Consider the following 20,021-nt stretch of genomic DNA (forward strand, 5'->3'; position numbering starts at 1 on the left):
AAATGTGAGGAGTGCAGAATAATGGACTAAAGAAAAGCAAAGAATTTAGAGCAATGTTAAGGAAAAAAGACCCAGTTAAGTAATAATCTGAAAAAGAAAGGATGAGGGGCAGGTGATTGGCACAGGTAGAGATGAGTGTATTGTACAATGTGTGTGTGAGCTGGTAGCATAGTGGCTGGAACTACTGCCTTTGGAACCAAAAGTTGCAGGTTTAATCTCCCTTCTGGCTGTAATACCCTTGAGCAAGGTACTTACCCTAAACTGCTACAGTAAAATACTCAGCTGTATAAATGGGTAAATAATTCTTACCTTAACATCGTAAGTTGCTTCAGCAAAAAATATCAGCTAAATTTAATGTAAGAGAAAGCATGATGAACAAAACAAGGCAGTAAAACTCATAAACAGTGTGTATACTGTAGATTATGTGTTAAAAAAGGCACAGCAAGTACAATGCTGAACAGTACGGAAAGTGTTTCCCATACATACAAGGTAGCAGTGCCCAAGAGGAGGACCGTGTATATGAGCCAGTTCAGTCTGCTGCTGTCACAAATCTAATACTGTGGTTGACATGCAATACACTTATTTCAAGTCAGCAAAAATGTGGTCTTTAATACTGTAAGTGTAATCATGCTGAGATTTTGACAAATTGGATAGGTACACAGTAGCATTATATATATATATATATATATTTGTTTGTTGGTTTGATGACTGCTTTGATTTAATTTAGTAAAAAGCCACTTCCAAATTGCATTTTGAGAGGAGAGGTTTGGAAGCAGGAGTTCTGATGGATTGTAATATCTGGTTTTCTGTTTAAAGTATCCCTCCAGAAAGGATCTGAAAACATATTTTTAAAGTTTCTATTACGCCAAATTGACCTAAAGAAACAGCAAGTCATTACTGTAGCTTGTTTTAATATAAAATACACTAAATACATTAGTTGTCAACAATTGTTTTTCTTTTTCAATATTTTATATGAGTAGGGGGTGTGGGGGCGTGGTGGCACAGTGGGTTGGACCGGGTCCTGCTCTCTGGTGGGTCTGGGGTTTGAGTCCTGCTTGGGGTGCCTTGCGATGGACTGGCGTCCTGTCCTGGGTGTGTCCCCTCCCCCTCCAGCCTTACGCCCCGAGTTGCCGGGTTAGGCTCTGGTTCCCTGCGACCCCGTATGGGACAAGTGGTTCAGAAGGTGTGTGTGTGTGTGTGTGTGTGTGTGTGTGTGTGTGTGTGTGTGTGTATTTTATATGAAAAAATTACAGTATTTCCTACCAACAGCATACAGAACATGTAGCATTTGTGGGACAACAGGTTGCATAGTGGTTAGAAGTACTGCCTTTGGACCCAAAGATCTCGGGTGCGATTCTCACTTCTGCCTGTACTACCCTTGAGTAAGATAGTTATCCTAAATTGCTACAGTAAAAATTACCTTGCTTTATAAATGGGTAAATAATAGTAAGTGCCTTACCACTATATGTCACTTTGGACAGAAGCATCAAATAAATGAATGTAAGGTAAATTAAATTTGTTGTAAGTTTGCAAATCAATATTTCAATATCTATTCTTAGCAACTACACACACACATATACTGTATACATATATTATACACAGGTGGTCCCCGAATTACGAGGGGGTTACGTTCCGATAAACCCATCATAAGTCGAAAATATTGAAAGTCAAAAATGCATTGAATATATCTAATCTACCCAACATCATAGCCTAGCATATTTGTGATGGTCATTATGGGCTTGCCGCCTTCAGGCTGGGCAAATATGTTGAGTTTCTCCTCAAGAGTAATTGCCCTCCTCTTCTTCTTCCCACCAGTAGCAGGAGACACAGATGGGTATTTCTGTGACATTACAGATGCACAGAACACAACCGCGTGGCAGACTGAGAGATGAGGATCACTGCTGCTGCCCAGCATCGCGAGAGAGTATCAAACTTCACATCGTTTGCCTAGGAAAAAAAAAAAAAACAAAATTCAAAATCTGAAGTACGGTTTCCAAATGTCTATCGCTAGCTCATCATCGTAAACTCTAAAAAATTGTAAGTCGAACCATAGTAAATCGGGGGACCTGATATATATATATCATATATATATATATAAATATATGTAGTTTAGACAAAGCTGAACTGCCATTGGTTTTTTAGGAGTTTTAAGTTCTGAAGCAATCAAAGGAAACAATTATTTCAGCTGACATTCAGTAAGGAACTGTCAGTAACGGATACTTCATAGACTTACATCCAGAAAAGGGAGCACTCCGGGGCATCCTCATTTCATTTTTATACTATAAATTTGCCATCTGCCTATAACACGTGTAAATTTTTGTACCTTATCATACTAACAATGCAGATGTTCTGGGGAAAAGTGCACTCTTTTTATAATGTTCTAACAGTGATGGTACCAGCCTCCTCTCATCCTCATTGCAGCTTTTGGCAAATTAGCCCTTGTAAAGTGATAGAAAGGTGGTAAAAATAACAAAGTACATTTTAAAAAGTGTTCAGATCACTCAAAATTTTTCTTCCAAATCTCACACAATGGACTGGGACAGCCCTGCCTTTACATGAGGAAGCTGTTCAGCAACGATTACATGAGCTGGATTCTGGAAATTACCCTACACACTGAGAGAACTGACACAGCAGGCTTATATTCAGAAATGACCTTTGCAAAATACCTGGGGCGGTTTGATTAGTTTTAATAAATGCAGACAATTATAACCTCAATATAGCCCACAATGGGACAAGCTTCTGTCTTTGGCAGAAGCTGCTTGTGATGAGGTGTTAATGAAAGAGGGTTTAATTGGTTTCCAAAGGAAAATACAGACGGGGTCTTCTTTAATTACTTTACGAATTACATTCTTTCTGGGTGGAAGTCTTCGGGCATTTCTGAGCTGGTGGTTCCGAGCTCATCAGCTACAGTGATTTCCGAACCACTTCCTTTTCTGTCCTACTTTACCCTACATTATGGGAGTCCCTTTGGGCACTGGTTGAGAGGCAAACAAAAACGCCTACACATTTAAGCAGAAGCAACTACATCCAAGTTCCCTACCTCTCACACTGTAGCACACACAGCTTGCCCTGCACTAACCCAACACACAAGGATCCTGAAGGACACTAATTAGAACTCCTCCTGCTAAAGGTTCCCATTTTACATGACAGTGGTTGAAATAGCTGAGGAGGTCAACATACTGCTGTATAAACCACAACTTAACACACCAAGTATATTTCAATGAACTGCATTATATTTTCCTCTACATTCAATCAGTGGCTTAAGTGGACTGTTTATCAGTCCACTGACTGAAAAGAAGCAACGTGATCATGGAGTCATTTTGGGTCAAAACTACGATAAGGTGTAGGGATAGCCCAAGATTATTTGTGATCTCATACATTAAATCATATTTACCTGAGCAACATTGGCAGCCAATAGTTGAAATAACAGGTGCTTTCAAATTCTTCGCTCCTAAATTACGTAAATTACTTTCCCTGCCCTCTCAAAAAAAAACAACTCTGGGAAAACTGTTAGTAAACTTAGTCAAGTTGCTCATTCTGATCACTCCTTTGACAGTCACTTTAAAAATATTTTAAGCACTTAAGAAACACAGTTAAAGTACGGTTATTCTATCTCTCAACAACATACAACTCATACAAATATTCGTTATGACAGGGCTCAAAGAAGCCGTTACTACCAAGCTACTCTACTGCCTCAGTAAATTTCCTTTATCCTGAGCAGCTGGCAGGATTCTTACCAAACCAAGAACATCTTAGAGTGTAGCATCATTCCTGATTACACTGCACTTGCTTCCGATGTTCAGAAAGCAGAAACAGTTCTGCTAAAAACCTATGTGTTTACCCTGTCATACAGTACTGTATATGCAAAGTTGCGTGCAATATGTGGTATAGTTATAGCTATAGTAATGTCCTACTCTCACCTCACTGTCAGCAAGCCAAAGTGTCCCCCACCCACAGGTCTGGCTTAGCACAGGGTGAGAAATTCCTACTCCCAGAGCCATGACTCATCTTTTTTACAGAAAACAACTATGCTGAGTAAGAGAGATACTAAGTCATATGATATATTTTATTGCCTAACTTGAGACTCTGACCCAGGCTCCTAGACCACACACTATCAACTGGCACCTACATGAGACTATGGCCACTTTGTTGTAACGTCCGCATGCTCTGCCTTCATCATAATGTTCCATCATCTCCTCCACATTTGACCTTGTCTTACACAAATCTATTTAGTATACATTTACAAAGATTTTCTTTTAGTTCTGTTTGACCTTCTTGTTTCAGGTGTCAGAGAATCATTTTCAGATTTCCCTCACAGTGGTAAAGTGGTTTTTCTGTTTTGCTATTCCCTCTGGAAAATGAGCTGAACAGCACTACAAACTGTTTATTAAAATACACTGTAAATAAAATGTTTTTGACTGATTGAGATTGCAAATGACTCTGCAGAAGCACTGTGACCACTGTAGCACGTTAGCAAGAGGTGGTGACCCATAAGCCAGTGGAAAGCTGTCAGCCTATACCTGCATATGAAATGGCACAGTTGAAGCATTAATACACAGAAGGAAAACATGTTTGACAATTTGCATTCTTTTTCATTAATGACAACAGACAAAGAATGCTGTATTTCTCTTTCACTGTCAGACGTGTACCAAATGTGTTGTTTGTGGCACATCCACTGAGGATACAGAGTCAATCGAGAAATATAGTCTCAAGTGCTGTATTTTCTATTTAAAGTTCAAGTACTGTAGAGGTTATCCATGCCTAGAATAGCAAATCAATACAGTGCAATTTAAATCAATGTAAACAGAGAAGATATGGCAGCTGTGTTGTTCTTCCCTGTGGCCTCTGTTTTCAACTCCATCATACTGTCATCATTCCTTGTTTGCTAGTCTTCAATATCTTAGGCAGACTGATGGACTTACAGAGCTCTCCCCACTGCGATATTGACAATTTGCCACCATCTCATAATGACCTTGTCATTTCACTCATTTGCAGCCCAAATGGAAAAATATTCCAATAGTACGCTTCTTAACAATACAGCAACACACATGCATGGCAACAAATATACACAAGAAAATAATTTTTAGCACTGCACCTACATATGCTTCCCAACACAAACACCCTCGATTTACAAACACTCTTCAACCAAAATTTCGGCATAACGACTCCTGGCTTTTTATTAGCCAATTTTTCAATTTTCCGAATGATAAACCAGTATAATAAAATGTATCAAAAGCCTGTTCAAAGAAACATTTAAAAGTCCTGCATTGTGCAAGTAAAGCTTAAGTGCAGCAATGTGCTGCTGTCTACTGCATATAAGGTAAACACCACTGATTTCTGAAACACACTGTCATAGAGGGATTCACATGCCTTTGTCCAGATTTCTCCATCTCTTGGTGTGTTAGAAATGTGAGAGTGTTGCATGATGAGAAGTGTAGTGAATTCCAATGGAGTCTCTGTTGCCCATACTGGGTGTGTTATTTACATTTACTCATTTAGCTGATCCTTTTATCCAAAATAACTTACAATGTTAAGATGTCTGCAAATATTTGCCCATTTATACAGCTGGATATAGGGAAAGCACCTTGCTCAAGGGTACTACAGTAGTACACAACAGCTCAAACCACTACACTAGCAGCTGCCCTTTGAATGTAGAAGTGATGTCAGCACCAGCTGAATGTTTGTGAGGTGAACAAAAAATAGCATCAACTGGTATTTAATGCAATGACTGCAGAAACAGCTGAGGGAAATCTGGTTTTTCAGATATATATGTTCATTCTGGCAACAGTGCATAGTTGTTTACAATAAATGTGAAATGCCCAGTGGATCCCTGCTCGGCTTATTGCTTATAGTGCAGAGCAATTATCAATTCGTTACGAAGAGAAACCAGAGTCGGTGAGGCAGAAAACTGCCCTGGTTTTTACAACCCCAGCATGAAAACAGAACAGTAAAGACAGGTGTAATGCACTTCTGCATTGTTTTCTGAGATGTACATCGTTTGAAGAAAAGTGTCTGTAAAACGTGCTGCCAAGAAACACACCCATTAACAGCCTCATTAAGTGTTTCGTAATCAGGAAGTGTTTTTATATCATGCTGGAATCATGACTTGATAGTTATTGTAGTGGCAGTGAGATAAAGCTCCATGTTCAGGTCCTCACTCAGGCCAACAGCATACTAAAGATGGGCTGTTGTATTATATAGACGTTTTAGTGATATTTGGGGAAGTTGCTTTGAGGTTCTTGGGTAGGCTGGGAACACATTATAATTTTTTCCATTGAAAATAATGGGAAATAGGCTCTTGGTATCCAGAAATTCAATATCTGCTAAGTTTTCTGGAATGCAGTTTCGAGCATTGAGAGATACCTGCATTATTCACACACACACACACACACACACACACACACACACACACATACACACACAATTTTCACAGCAAACTGCAGAGCCTACATCAACAGAAGAGAAGAAGAAGCAAGGACAAACTACTCATGTCAGAGCTGTCCTTTAACAAGGAGAACCACTATATATTCACAGCACCTACCCTTGTGCACACAGCAGGGTTGTAAACAAGGAAATAAACCACAGTTAAGCCCAATTCCTCACTCTGGACAGGAGGCCCAAGTCAACTGATGAATCTTATATTAAGAAGAAGCTGACAATAACCTACAACAACACGATGTGTGAAACCATGACCTGGGTTCAGCTAAACCTACCTTGTCTAATTTAAAAAGAGAATAGAAAAACAAACATATTATTTTCAGTAATTATCTTTTTCCCATATATTTGATTAAACAAAAGAAACTTCAAACAAAGGGTTTAGAAGTTTTGCTAAATTGCCTGAAATATTGTCTTGCCAGTTTGGAACTGATAACAGGTTCAAAGCATCACTCCTAGAGTCAAAGGTTTACCGCTGCAGTTCTATACTGTGCCCTCCCTTCCCTCTGTCAGTCATACGCACTAATGACAAACACTCCCATGAGACTCAGGGCCTGTGGGGTCTGACATGCCCATTTGTCTGAGTGAGTTTGCCATCAACAAGCGCATGAAAGGGACAGTCACCAAGCAGGAGTCGGCCAAAGTTCACCATGCTGCCCTCTGTACAAATTCTTCTTCCTCTGTGATTTCCTGCCATTTTCAGTTATGGTATTAGAAGCTCAGGCTCATGAAATGTAATAATTGGAACGCTGGAAAGGACACTTCAAAACTTTTATGTCTAAGCATCTTAAATGTTCTTGTGAGTCACCCAATTCCAAATCATTTCTAAACAGCCACCTCTTGCAGTATAATCATGCTGTAAAAATCACATCCATGAAATAAATTCAGTCTCCTTCTTGTCTTGTCTGTTAGTACTATAAGCAAGTACATTTCCAACCCAAATTAGAAATGGTACAGAATGATGCACAAATAATAAAAAACACAATTAACGTCATGTGTCTCTGGACTGTATAAAATCCAGGGCAAATTTTTGCAATCAGATGAAGCAATTTATCAAAGGCAATAACAGTAAGCAATTACTGCAAAGAAAAATAAGGAATATTCAATTTATGTTAACAAAAAAATGAAAAATATAATGAGAGAAATCAGAAGACTATAATCATTGCAAATTGTGGTTATTTTTAATCTAAGAACAAAAACTGAATTAATAAATTATGAATTTGGTCATCTATATTTTTGGTTAAGTTATATTTATGGTTCAAGCTGCAATTATTCAGTTATTAGAAAGGAAAGCAAAATAAAGTGGTAACATAACAAAGGTTGTGATAAATGTCTGGATATCAGCAAGAACAAGACACCCATTTGCATTATCTAACCACACTCTTAGCATAATCCATCCACTTTCTTCTCCCTAGAACCTTATTTGTTCTATTTCAAAGAAGGAATGGAAATAAGTGTTTCTGCAAGAGCACTTGTGTATTAATTTCAGCAGTGTATTCATGTGGAATCATTGCTCTTTACTGCAATGACTAACAGGTTGAAGCTGATATCACAATTGCTGAGATCAAGGCCAAGACAGCAGATACAGAAATTTCAGGGTGTTTTATAGGAGTGATGTAGAACTGTGACTGACCTGAAGAGCCACCCAAAAGAGTGAACCAACCAGTGGAGGAAAGACACAGATCCCACATCTGCACAGTGTCACAGCTATTTAGCTCAGCATATTCTGCTGTGTCTTTTGGCTGTCCAGTGGACTCTAATGTATGCAGGTCTCCGCTGTGATCATTGCATGAAGTGTATGAGTGATTTTAATAACCGCTTTTGGTGAGGAGGATTAATTACAGTTCCGTTCCGCTGCTAGTCCTGTTATTATTCTATGTCAAGAATATTTTGGGATTCATAAAACTAATGTCATAAATAATAAGATGGCCATCAGCTGATGGTTTTCATTTTTAGTAAAAGATCACTAAAAATACATGGGTGAGACCATACACACATATAGGCAGTAATTCAAAATTACATTTTCACTCATTAATGTGCAGTAGATATTGTATCCCACCAGTGATATTCACATACACTGACAATAATAGAAGTGTTATCCAAACAGATTTAGAATGTTTCACATTTTTTCTACCAGGTATTTGTTTAACTTATTCAAGGACAGTTATCCATTCTGTTTTTTCTTCATCACATACAACCGATACTCATAACCACTACATTACATTTCCATGTAAGACACTGGGTTTTTTTAAACCTTCTGTTTATCCGATACTGACCTCAACTAAAAAAACACATTTTACACATCAATGAATTAGTGCCTACACCAAGCACTATACTACAAGCAGCCTATTTACCTAACACTTTGTACAAAACATTTTCAAATGACATGTGATTGATGAAAAGGACAGAGAGCAGTGATATGGAATTTTCATTTTATCTTATAAAACTTCAGCTTTCAAGAGTTTTTTCACATTACCAGTCCATACTAGATAGGACTGAATCTTACAGTTACAGTTCTGAATCTGCAAACGCATATGTAAGTTATACACACATCTGCAAATTTACAGGACTTCTGAAGTAGCCCTTCATATTGTGCATGGTGTATTCAACATTAGATTACATTTGCATTTATAGCTGCTGTGGACACTGTAGCATTGTACTAATACTGAACATTCAGCGACAATTGATGAATCCATTACAGACCAGGCTATGCAGTCATTAATCACGGCAGATCAAAATCATTTACAATTACATTTATAATTAATCACTCAACTACGATAAACACACAACATTCACTACTTGGGCTGGCCACAAATACAATTTTCTTTGTCCTCCATGCACCATATACATTATAAAATTGTTCTGCAAATGATCCAAGGCTGTAAAATGCAATTTAGTTCAGTTTTAAGATGGCAAACTTTGACGAATAGCTTAATAAGATGGCTACTGTCAACAGTTCAGAGATTAGCCATATACACAAAAATACATATCAAATGTATATTCTTACAGAGCACAACATGATGATTAAAAATACACAGATGGGATTCAAATAGTGTACTTATACAAAATAACAGGATATACCCTCTTGACCCACTCCAGGGAATACACAAGGATGTCCAAATTACTGTATGCCAACGACTGTGATTGCAACACTAGATATATCCTACTTTTATCAAATTCCAGCAGACTAGTAATAAACTTGGCAATTTTTTAAATATTTGTTTGTACTTTGTTTCAGCTTTTGCCCAAAGCATTAAATTAATTGATGTATTAATGCTGATATAGTGTCACACTGAGTGCATGTTGCAGGTGATGTAAAACTGAAATTGAATAATAAAAGTTGTTAAAAAAATATTTCAGCTAATACCCTTGACTGAAGCAGATCTGCTAACTGAAAAAGTAAATTATATTTAGAAGGACTCACAAAATAAAAATGACGTTGTACCTCTTTCATTAAACTCCAAGTACATTTAAACCAGCATTTCCAGGACAGATTGATATTTTCAGTTTGTAAAATTTTAGCTACAGTGATTGGGAAGTTGTTTGTAATTTGCCTTAATGAGACAAATATTTTTCCACACTATATGTACAGGAATTAACAAATTTTAATTAACCACAAAAGTATTTATTTTAAAGCCACATGGGGCAGGGAGAAGAAGAGAAAAAATCAGAAACTCAAGTGAAATAGTCGAAAAAGGATTTCACTAGGCATCTGAGAATAGTCCAAGCAAAAAGAATCACAGCTCTGCAGACCTCAGTAATCGCATGCAATGACACCACCTCTGAAACCCAGTCATACAGAGCCAGGAATGCTTCTGTGGACAAGGGCATTTCAGAATCAATAACCTCAATGAGGACAACAATGTGAAACTCATCTAAATGTTAATATTTCTGTTGCTCCATGGTTAAATCGACTATGTTGCTATACCATGTCTTTTGTACATTCATTGGAAAGCTAAGACTGTATGTGATGTCAAAACAAGGTATTTATTCTGTTAAAAGTTCCATTTGTTTCATATTAATGCATTTATTATATTAAATATACAAAACACACAGTCGGGATACCAGTCGTAGTTACTTGATAAACAGATGAGGTTTATCCCTGCCTTTTGTATGGCTTACATACAGCCATGACACATTATCCCCTAGCACAGGAAGGACAACATTAGCAACTGTGTATTTCATCACACATTTTACAGATACTTGACCACTGATACTTGATACAAATAAATATTGGCAGTTGTCACTTTTCACTTTTCAATAATAACAAGAAAAAAATCACAGTGCAATCACACAGAATTTGCAACTGTCTTTAAACCCGCAGTTCACATCACTTTTAGCCCAGCAATGCAGATTTCGTCAATATAAACTAGCAAGCTGAGTGTGTGTGTGTCTTTGCATGCATGTGTTTCTGTGGGGATGGGGCTCCTTCAGTAACCCTAGTGACAACTCTCTCTGGCTGGGACCTTGCGCACTCATTTCTCAAAAGCCTGTGTCACCTACCCGGATCCGACTTGGAGAAGGTGTCCATATCCAGCAGGTTCCTATGGAAACAAGACAATAGACAAGAAGGACGATGGTCTTAGGAAGTAAAGAATACATTTACGTCAAGTGCTTTCATTTTTTCAGATTTTGGCAAGAACAGTGTATGCTGGAGTCAAGATTCACTACCAGTATTTTATCAGCATTTGATTTTGTTTTTGTGTGCCTGCCTTTACATGAGCTATAGCCAACAAAACTTGGTTCTGATTCTTATTTCTAAATAAGACAAAAGACAAATACTAAATTTAAAAATTAAAAGCACTTAAAGAAATTATCTCAATCTAATCTGAGACATCTGGCATTTTATACCAAGGGTATCAAACCAGTGAGCAAGTGTGCATACTACTTTTTACCTTACCCTGTTTGTTTTTTAGTCCTTTAGTTTATTACCTGTACATTTACTATCTAACAGTGAGTTGTCTCTCTGGTGTATTTTCCTGCTTCTTCTTGCAATGTCTGATGATAAAATGTTACAGTATTTATGTTACTTATGTTATGCGAACACAAAAAGAGTCCCATAAGGGTTCAGGACCAAAAGGCACTTAAAGACTGTGGTTGGATAAACTAGTTGAAAAGTAATTAGATTACCTTCAGATAGATGCACGATACACTCACCAGCCACTTTATTAGGTAAACCTTGCTAGTACCAGGTTGGACCTCCTTTTGCCTTCAGAACTGCCTTAATTCTTTGTGGCATAGATTCAACAAGGGGCTGGAAACATTCCTCAGACATTTTGGTCTATACTGACATGATAGCATCACGCAGTTGCTGCAGATTTGTCAGCTGCACATCCATGATGCGAATCTCCCATTCCACCACAGCCCAAAGGTGCTCTACTGGATTGGGATCTGGTGACTGTGGAGGCCATTTGAGTATAGTGAACTCATTGTCATGTTCAAGAAACCAGTTTGAGATTATTTGAGCTTTGTGACATGGCGCGTTATCCTGCTGGAAGTAGCCATCAGAAGATGGGTACACTGTGGTCATGAAGGGATGGACATGGTCAGCAACAATACTCAGGTAGGCTGTGGCGTTTAAACGATGCTCAGTTGGTACTAAAGGGCCGGAAGTGTGCCAAGAAAATTTCCCCCACAGCATTACACCACCACCACCAGCCTGAACTGTTGATACAAGGCAGGATGGGTCCATGCTTTCATGTTGTTTATGCCAAATTCTGACCCTACCATCTGAATGTTGCAGCAGAAACCAGTCTGGCCATTCTCCTCTGACCTCTGGCTTCAACAAGGCATTTTCGCCCACAGAACTGTCGTTCACTGGATATTTTCTCTTTTTCTGACCATTCTCAGTAAACACTGGAGATGGTTGTGCATGAAAATCCCAGTAGATCAGCACTTTCTGAAATACTCAGACCTGAAAGGCAGCCCTTGCTTCTACCACTCTCCTCCTGTCCTATAGTATCCACCTTTCTTTCAATCACACTGGTGACAGGTAATTGTCACGCGGAACACAGAGAGCCGGGATGGCTGAACCCAAGTGCAGCGTTGTTTGTCTGAAGTTGAGGGAAGAGGCAAGTTCTCAATACCAGGGACAGGGTCGGTCGATCGGCGAACAGGACAGGAACATATCCATGGACGTGGTTGGAAAACGAAGCAAGGAGTCAAAAAACCGGAGCTCGTGAACAGAGGATAGAGCAAGTGTGTGTGCGAAGTAACGCGAGGAAGGGCGGTTGTCCCAAACAAGATTCTGCAACGGTACGGGAGCTGAAGAGGGTTTTTATAGGGTGAGCGATTACTCAGGAGTTAGTGCAGAGTCAGGCGTTGTCGCTTGTGTTGTGGGCGTGGATGTGACAGTAGTAAGAGGGAATGCTCCTTCTCCTACAAGAGCCCAAGCATGGCAGCATGCATCGCAAAAATCTCAATGGGTGGGCAATCGATTCCATTTCACCTCAGCCTAGTGCTGCTCAGAACTGCAGGAGGCAAAGTAGAGGCTTGCTACCAGGAAAAATTACCTTCTCATCGTCAATAACCAAATCTAACATAAAATTAGTTACAGTCAAGTGGCAAATGGTATCTTCATATCATGTGATAGTCAGTCAACCACGCTGCCTCAACTGTTGGGATATTTGACCTAACATCTAATCTACCCAAACAGTGCTATCAGTCCTGGGTTCTGTCACTTTGCTACCATTTTGGTTCAGTTCTTCAACCAACAATGATGGGCTCACAAATGACACAAATTCTTCATACAGACAATTGAAAAAACATGTCATGATTTCTTTGACATGGAGACAAAATATGCCAGATAAAAAACTCATTATGAGTAATGAAGATAATATGCAGGTAGCGTTCAGCAGGTCACAGGTGGACAATAGAAATGTAGACTTTTACAAAAGTATTTTAGAAAACCACGGCAGCTCTCAAGAGGGGCACACTGATAATTCCTCTGCTGAAGCAGACTGCTGATGAATAACAGGCCAAGATAATTAAATGGCATTAACACATCATCTCTACGTTCCTCCATTAGTTCATTACCATCAGTGGCAGACAAGCAAAATTAATCAACACTGCTCCTGTACATCCTGCACCCACCCAAGGCAGACCCTAAGGAATTTGCTTTTTCTCAAACTTCACTTTCCTTAACAGCTGCCCTGCTTTAAAGGACTGGCTATGGATTACAGTGGCCAGTCCATCACTACGGCCCAGAGAAAGATTTCCTCATGTAAATTTGCGTGTGACTCACAGTATTAGTGGTCATAGTGCAGTCAATAGTATCTGTTTAATGTTTTGGAGCACATTGACTGTGTAACGCAACCCCGACTGGTTTGTCCATCAGACAGCTCTTTTTTCTCTTTTTTTCCCTGCCTGCTATTAGCTTGCAAGTAGCGTATCTGTTGATGTGGCTCTCTGCCGATGCCCCGCTAACTCCCTAATTCACCTGACCCCAATCTGTCAGCCCACTGTTGCTGGTGAAACCACCTCTCGCAGGACTTAGCGAGGGTTAGGTAGGTCACTGTCTACCATATATAAAACTTATCCAACTCAGAACTTCTAAAAGGCCTTTCTCACCCCTTTGCTGTGATTCTGTCTATTTTTCATTCTCAGAAAAGAAGAAATGTGCTGAGCATCTGCACATCACGGAGAGGCCAGGTTGATGTCGCCATGGGTGGCAGCTGGCATCTGTATTGACACAATGGAGCAAACAGATGAGTCCACTTCCTGTACGGTGTGTCTCAATAAGCATGCTTCTAATTAAACCAGTGCAAATATAATATGTTTTATGCATGAGTCATGGAGTCTTCCAGACACTGTGAACATATGTGTATATACACAGACATACACCGGTGTACTGTATATTTAAATCTATGCACATGCTCACACATGTACACATATACCTTAAAGGACATCTTCTTCCTGACACACCAGCTGATAAAAAACAACCCTACAGTATTATCAGTAGTAACACTGTCAACCTTAATGCAGAGGAAATATACAAAATAATGAACCAAGTAAAACCACACACACACAGTCTAAAACCACTTCTCCCAAGCAGGGTCGCAGTGAATCGGAGCCTAACTGGGCAACACAGAGCACAAGGTTGGAGGGGGAGGGGACACACCCAGGACAGGGCACCAATTCATCGCAGGGCATCCCAAGCAGGGCTTGAACCCCAGATCCACCAGACAGCGGGATCCGGCCAAACCCGCTGTCACTACACCTCCCCAAGTAAAACCATTTGAGATACTTTCATAGAAGATGCAGCAAAAGCTTAGACTAATGAATTTCAGGCATGAATTCTAGATAGCTGGTCCAAAATTCTGTGTTGTACATAGCTGAAAATATGACACTTTTCCAATAATTACAGAAAGTTATAAGTAGTAAAACAGTATAGGTAATTATAGTAAAACAGTTAGCATGAAGCTTTCAATGCATGGGAGTAGTCGGAGCAATCAATATTAATGTAATTAAAACCTTCCTGGCATCTGCACCTCAGTTTTGATAAAGGATGATGGCAGTAGGCATGTTCTGGGACATGCAGATAAGGGCCAGGGTGACTGAGTGAATGTTCTCTTCACACATCTGCCTAGAAACAGTATGCCAGCACAGCGACCTCCAGAGCTGCTCCATTTGACCTGGACCACTGACTTTTAAAAGGCCCCACTTTCAGTGCCTCATGCCTGTGCATAACTGGCTGTTACCATGACGAGCTGGTAGCCACCGGATGGAGCAGAGCAGCTCAGCCTGTGCAGAGCTGTTTACACAGTCCAAAAATTGGCTACACCCTCCGATTAAAGCAAGATTCTTGGTGGAGCAGAAAGTGCAAAATAGCAATAACTATAATGATTGAGCAACTGTTCCAAAATGCTGTACCTGTACCCTCTTCCCCATCCCCCTAGTACTAAGTTACTATATAAATGACTAAATACCATTACTGATCAATATCACTGTGGAGCCTTGTATTGTAGGAGCAGTATGGTTAATATGACAAAAAAAATCTCCCACCATCAATCAACATAGATGTATTGTGTTAATCAAAGGTGTCTACTGCAATGACAGGACTACTTTGTGAGTGCCAAAATCCGCTGAACACACAAAGTCAAATCCAAAGAAAAATCGCCATCATCCTCGTCATAATATTTTGTGACTTGCATTAGTGAATAGAGCAATCCCTTCAAGAAGCAGTCAGTAGTTTTGTGCAAACTTTTGCTCCCCTGTCTCCTGGAGAAAGCATGTGGGAATGCAACAGGGACCACATTAATTATCCAAGTCCAGATTAAATCTCGCTTGCCACTTTGTGCCAGAAGCTTTTTTTTCTTTTTTTTTGGGTCTCGGCAAGGATATTCTTCTGGAAAATCAACATTAAAAAAGAGCCGGCTAACAATGCATTATCCCAGTCTGACATTGGAGATTGTCCACATGCAGTTTCCAAGAAGAAGAAATAAAAACATCTTCCCAAATAGAAGCTGTACAGCTAAACGGTAGAGAGACCGAGCCATGTGTGATAAACATTCAGCCAGTGAGACTACAGAAAAGGTTACCCAATAAACCAAGTGTCAGATATGCTGAGAAATCCTGAGGGAGACTAAGCAGTATCAGAGAATTATCCAGTCCGACACTCTGAACCCTCGGGGCAACAACCTCTCTGACAGACACAACAAACTGCTTCTTAAAGTTCTATGGAAAGATAGTATGGCACAAAAACAGGTAAGTATGCCTCAACCACCTACAGGAAACAATTTAAAAATCTCCAGTGAGAAGTCATGTTTAAGATTTTATGTACATTGTAAATTTATGTAGTTTCAATTTTTGTGATTAAATTAGTACATGAAATGTTTTATACAATCACATACAGAGATGGATGCTGTTAGTTTATTCCAGACTGATTATACAGCACCAATCAACATAAATAGCATAACACTCAATTAAACCGAGAAAAGCTATTGACATATACGCAAGCTGATCATTTATTCACAGGTTCTGAGTCACAAGTCTCACTGAGATTCTCAATTAACCTTTCTGGGAAATGAAATCTCGTGTTCTAAATAAATAAGCAGTCACCTAAGTAAGAGTTTCATAATGGTTGATCTGACAAATTGCTGCCAGACAGTTATGTCCTGAATTCATTCTCTTTTCAGATCTTTTTTTTCTCTGCCTATTAATTATGATTGCTGAAGTTGTCACTTTAGAACACAAAAGGCACATTTTGCCTTTAAAGAATTTTAGGTATTTGGGTTTCTGCTCCAGCCTCCCTTCTCCATTAATCAGCACCATAATTATTTTGTAAATTTACTGTTTTAAAAACTTTAATGTACTGTCAATGGTTTATATGTCAGGATATATTTGGACAATACTACATTTCTACATATTTTATAGGAAATTATTCTGTACATAAAGTTAACAAAGAAATAGCTAAACCAACTGATGCCAATAAAACAGATTTCAGGATGAAAGTCAATATAAACTTGGACTGACAAGAACTGAGTTTGAAACCCTTACTCTGAAAAATCTACCTTCTGAACTACTGACCATAATGAAAGTCCACTAAACACTTCTGAACTACCCAAACAAAGCAGTTAATAACAAAAATCAACACATTTGGGATTCTTGACAACTAGGGCTGCACACCCCTAATATACTCATCTATTATTTATCCCAACTCTTCTAAATTCAGGGGGTGTGGTGGTGCAGAGAGTTTGGCCTGTGCCTGCTTTCTGGTGGGCTTGGGGTTCTAGTCCCATTTGGGGTGCCTTATGACAGACTGATGTCCCATTCTGGGTGTATCCCCCCAGCCTTGTGCCCTGTGTTGCTGGGTTAGGCCCTGGCTTGTTGCAACCCTGCTTGGGACAAGTGGCTTCAGTCAGTGTATGTGTCTTTTGAATTCTTTATTAAAGTAATTATTGGAATCTGAAGTGACCTGATGTGTTGCTTGTAATATGATGTTAAACCTGCAGCTTCCCACAGCCAAGGGCCAGTTCTGCACAATTTGTTTGGTGTTTAGGGGCAGCAGGTACCAGCGAACACTAAGATGTCCAAGTGCAGCCACTTACATAGATCTACAAGAACAAATAAGCACTCTGACCATATTGGCAACAAGGCAAATCCAACACACTACAATATTACAACACCGGGTTCATGGGTGTACACACTAATAGGGGAAAATTCACAGACTTTCTGCTACCATGCGCATATGCAGTACTACAGTAACGCAATACTTAACTTTGCTTTTCTCACATTCTGTCAGAGATTATTTCTGCTGTTTTTCCCAACTGCCCCTTTGGGATATTACTTACTGTTTCCTCTCTGCAAACAGAGGGGTGGGTCTGAACTAGCTTTATAGTGGCTCACAGAAAGTGCCCCACAGAAAGGGCCCACCCTTTCCTTAGAAATGTACAATTATGGCAGAGGGGTGTTCAATATGTGATAGAAGTTGGTTATGTTTAAATATTATATTTATGCATGTGCTTTGATATGTGATTATGATACATGTGTCAAATGAATGTCTATATATATTTAGCATTTAAGTGTTCTGTGTTTAGGTATGGCCATGATATTTAATCTTGGAGGTTTTAAATATGGTATGGTCTTATAGGGATGTGGTCAGATAATTAATTATTAGAATAAGCAGGGAGACCCACACAATCATGAACAAAATGTTTGCACTATTACCTATTATACATACATGGCATCCAGTGGCCTCAGCTTGGAGACTATCAGACATTTTCGCTTGACAATGAAAAAATACACATTAGCTGCATTTATTACGTGGTTCTTTGACATTAAAAAGGGCGCTTAAAAGCAAAAATCCTTGATTGAAAAAAAATCTCAAGAGTCATTGGCAACAAGGCTTTAATTGCGAAAGTTGTGCTGTGGATTGAAATAATCGTGTTATGCGCCGGACCCCACTAGAGCCAGCTTGTGTGAAAAGAGGAACATGCATGAATGAATGAACGAATGAATGAATGAGAACCACAGTACCGCGGGCACCGACACCAACCGGACTGATGCACCTCATCTTTCAGCAGAGGTTCCGCAACCATTATGCTTCGTTTTGACTAGCGAAAAATTGTACGAATCAAGGATATCCAGCATTTTACCCTGTAATACAGGCAGCGGCACGCGCAACAACTCCTCTCACTTAAACAGTTAACATGCACGTGTCCGAGCGCGTGGACTCGCGGGCGGACAGTCGCCACGCCACCTTTTAATTGTGTCCAGCGCGCGCTCGCACGCACACACACGCACGCGCGCACACACACCTCGCGCCAATAAACCGTCAAGTCGCATTTCTCCACCTGCTCCTCGCTGCCCGGCTTACAGTGAAAGTGCTGCGGACGAGGGTACCGTCCACAGCATAGAGCACTTTTTCTTTGAAAAAAAATCATTATGATGTGTTTTAACCTCCCAACCCCAAAAATCCCCGTGGCGTGAGTACCCTGGACAAGGGTCTGAATAAATAATATAACATCATGTTAAATATTGCTGTAATTAACTGTTCAGTAGTAATTCAATTGCCGCCGTTTTCAAGCACGTGCATTTATCTCTGAGGTAAAACGGAAGGTATCAACTGCTTATTAAATTATTACATTTAATTACACTATATCATATGCCACTATATGGTCTTCTGTTCAGTGTTATTTTAAAGGTGCTATTTCCACACTCAGAACATGTCCGCATATTCGTCGACGGCGAAAAGCACTCACCGACATGAGACTGTAACTTCAATTTTAGTTGCAGGTACGCTGGAGTTCAGCGGGTCGAAGTCCCCGATTGACGCCATCCTCCGGTATTTTTAAATCCACTTATTATTATTAGTATTATTATTATTTTTATTACTAAGTCACAATAACACAAACTATTTTCTGCCAGGAAAACTAAGAAGTAAGGGAAATGAGAAGCTGTTCGGCGAATGCGCGCGCTTCCTCATGCAGCGGGCAGCGCGAGCTCTTGCAGGTGCGGCGCGAGGCGACAAGTTGGAGGCGCTGCCCGCGCGAGCGCTCGGAGGAGGCGGTTTCGCGACTCATTGTGGGGCCGCCGCTCCGGAGCGCGGATGGATCTTTCTTTCTTTCTTTCTTTCTTTCTTTCTCTTTCTTTCTTTTTTTTCTGTTCTGTCCTTTGCGTTCCTGTCGCCAGATGGAGTCAGACACACGCCTCGTCCTTTAGCGTTTCAAATGCACGTATGAATGGCGACAGTGAGGCGGTTCGCCGCGATGAGCTGTTCTCGCAAAATTCTTTTTCTCAATTTTACATATTACTGTTTTAGTAATAGTCTCCATTCTAGGCTCCGACCATTACAAAATGGCATTTAAATTTAACTAAAACCCAAGTAAAAGATCAAATATGCCATTCTCTCTTTCAAGTCAAGGGCGTCCATTTAAATAGGGTGAACAGTAGGAGAAAATGTATAAAATCGACATCCAAAAATAAAATAACATTAACTTAACGTTAACTCATGATGATGTGTAATTGAGCCATAAATTAACTTATTTTATCTAAAACATTGAGGAAACTGATAGCTATAGTCAATAGACTTTTACAAGAGATAAATTAATATCACAAAATCATAAATTCAGCCAAAAAGCATCGAT

General features: G+C 39.6%; 1 protein-coding gene across 2 annotated transcripts in view; it reads right to left on the reverse strand.

Moving 5' to 3' along the window:
• The window catches only part of LOC108939412 (copine-9-like), an 84,505-nt gene extending 64,913 nt beyond the window's left edge, over positions 1-19,592 (reverse strand). For both annotated transcript variants that reach the window (XM_018760736.2, XM_018760737.1), the window contains exons 1-2: positions 19,137-19,592; positions 10,939-10,979 (exon numbers count right to left, since the gene is read on the reverse strand). In XM_018760736.2, the coding sequence (XP_018616252.1) occupies positions 10,939-10,979; positions 19,137-19,213 (118 nt within the window). In that variant the 5' untranslated portion in view covers positions 19,214-19,592. The remainder of the gene's footprint in view (positions 1-10,938; positions 10,980-19,136) is intronic.
• Positions 19,593-20,021: the final 429 nt, after the last annotated feature.

Source organism: Scleropages formosus, chromosome 19 (assembly GCF_900964775.1).
Source record: "Scleropages formosus chromosome 19, fSclFor1.1, whole genome shotgun sequence".
NCBI classification, from domain to species: domain Eukaryota; kingdom Metazoa; phylum Chordata; class Actinopteri; order Osteoglossiformes; family Osteoglossidae; genus Scleropages; species Scleropages formosus.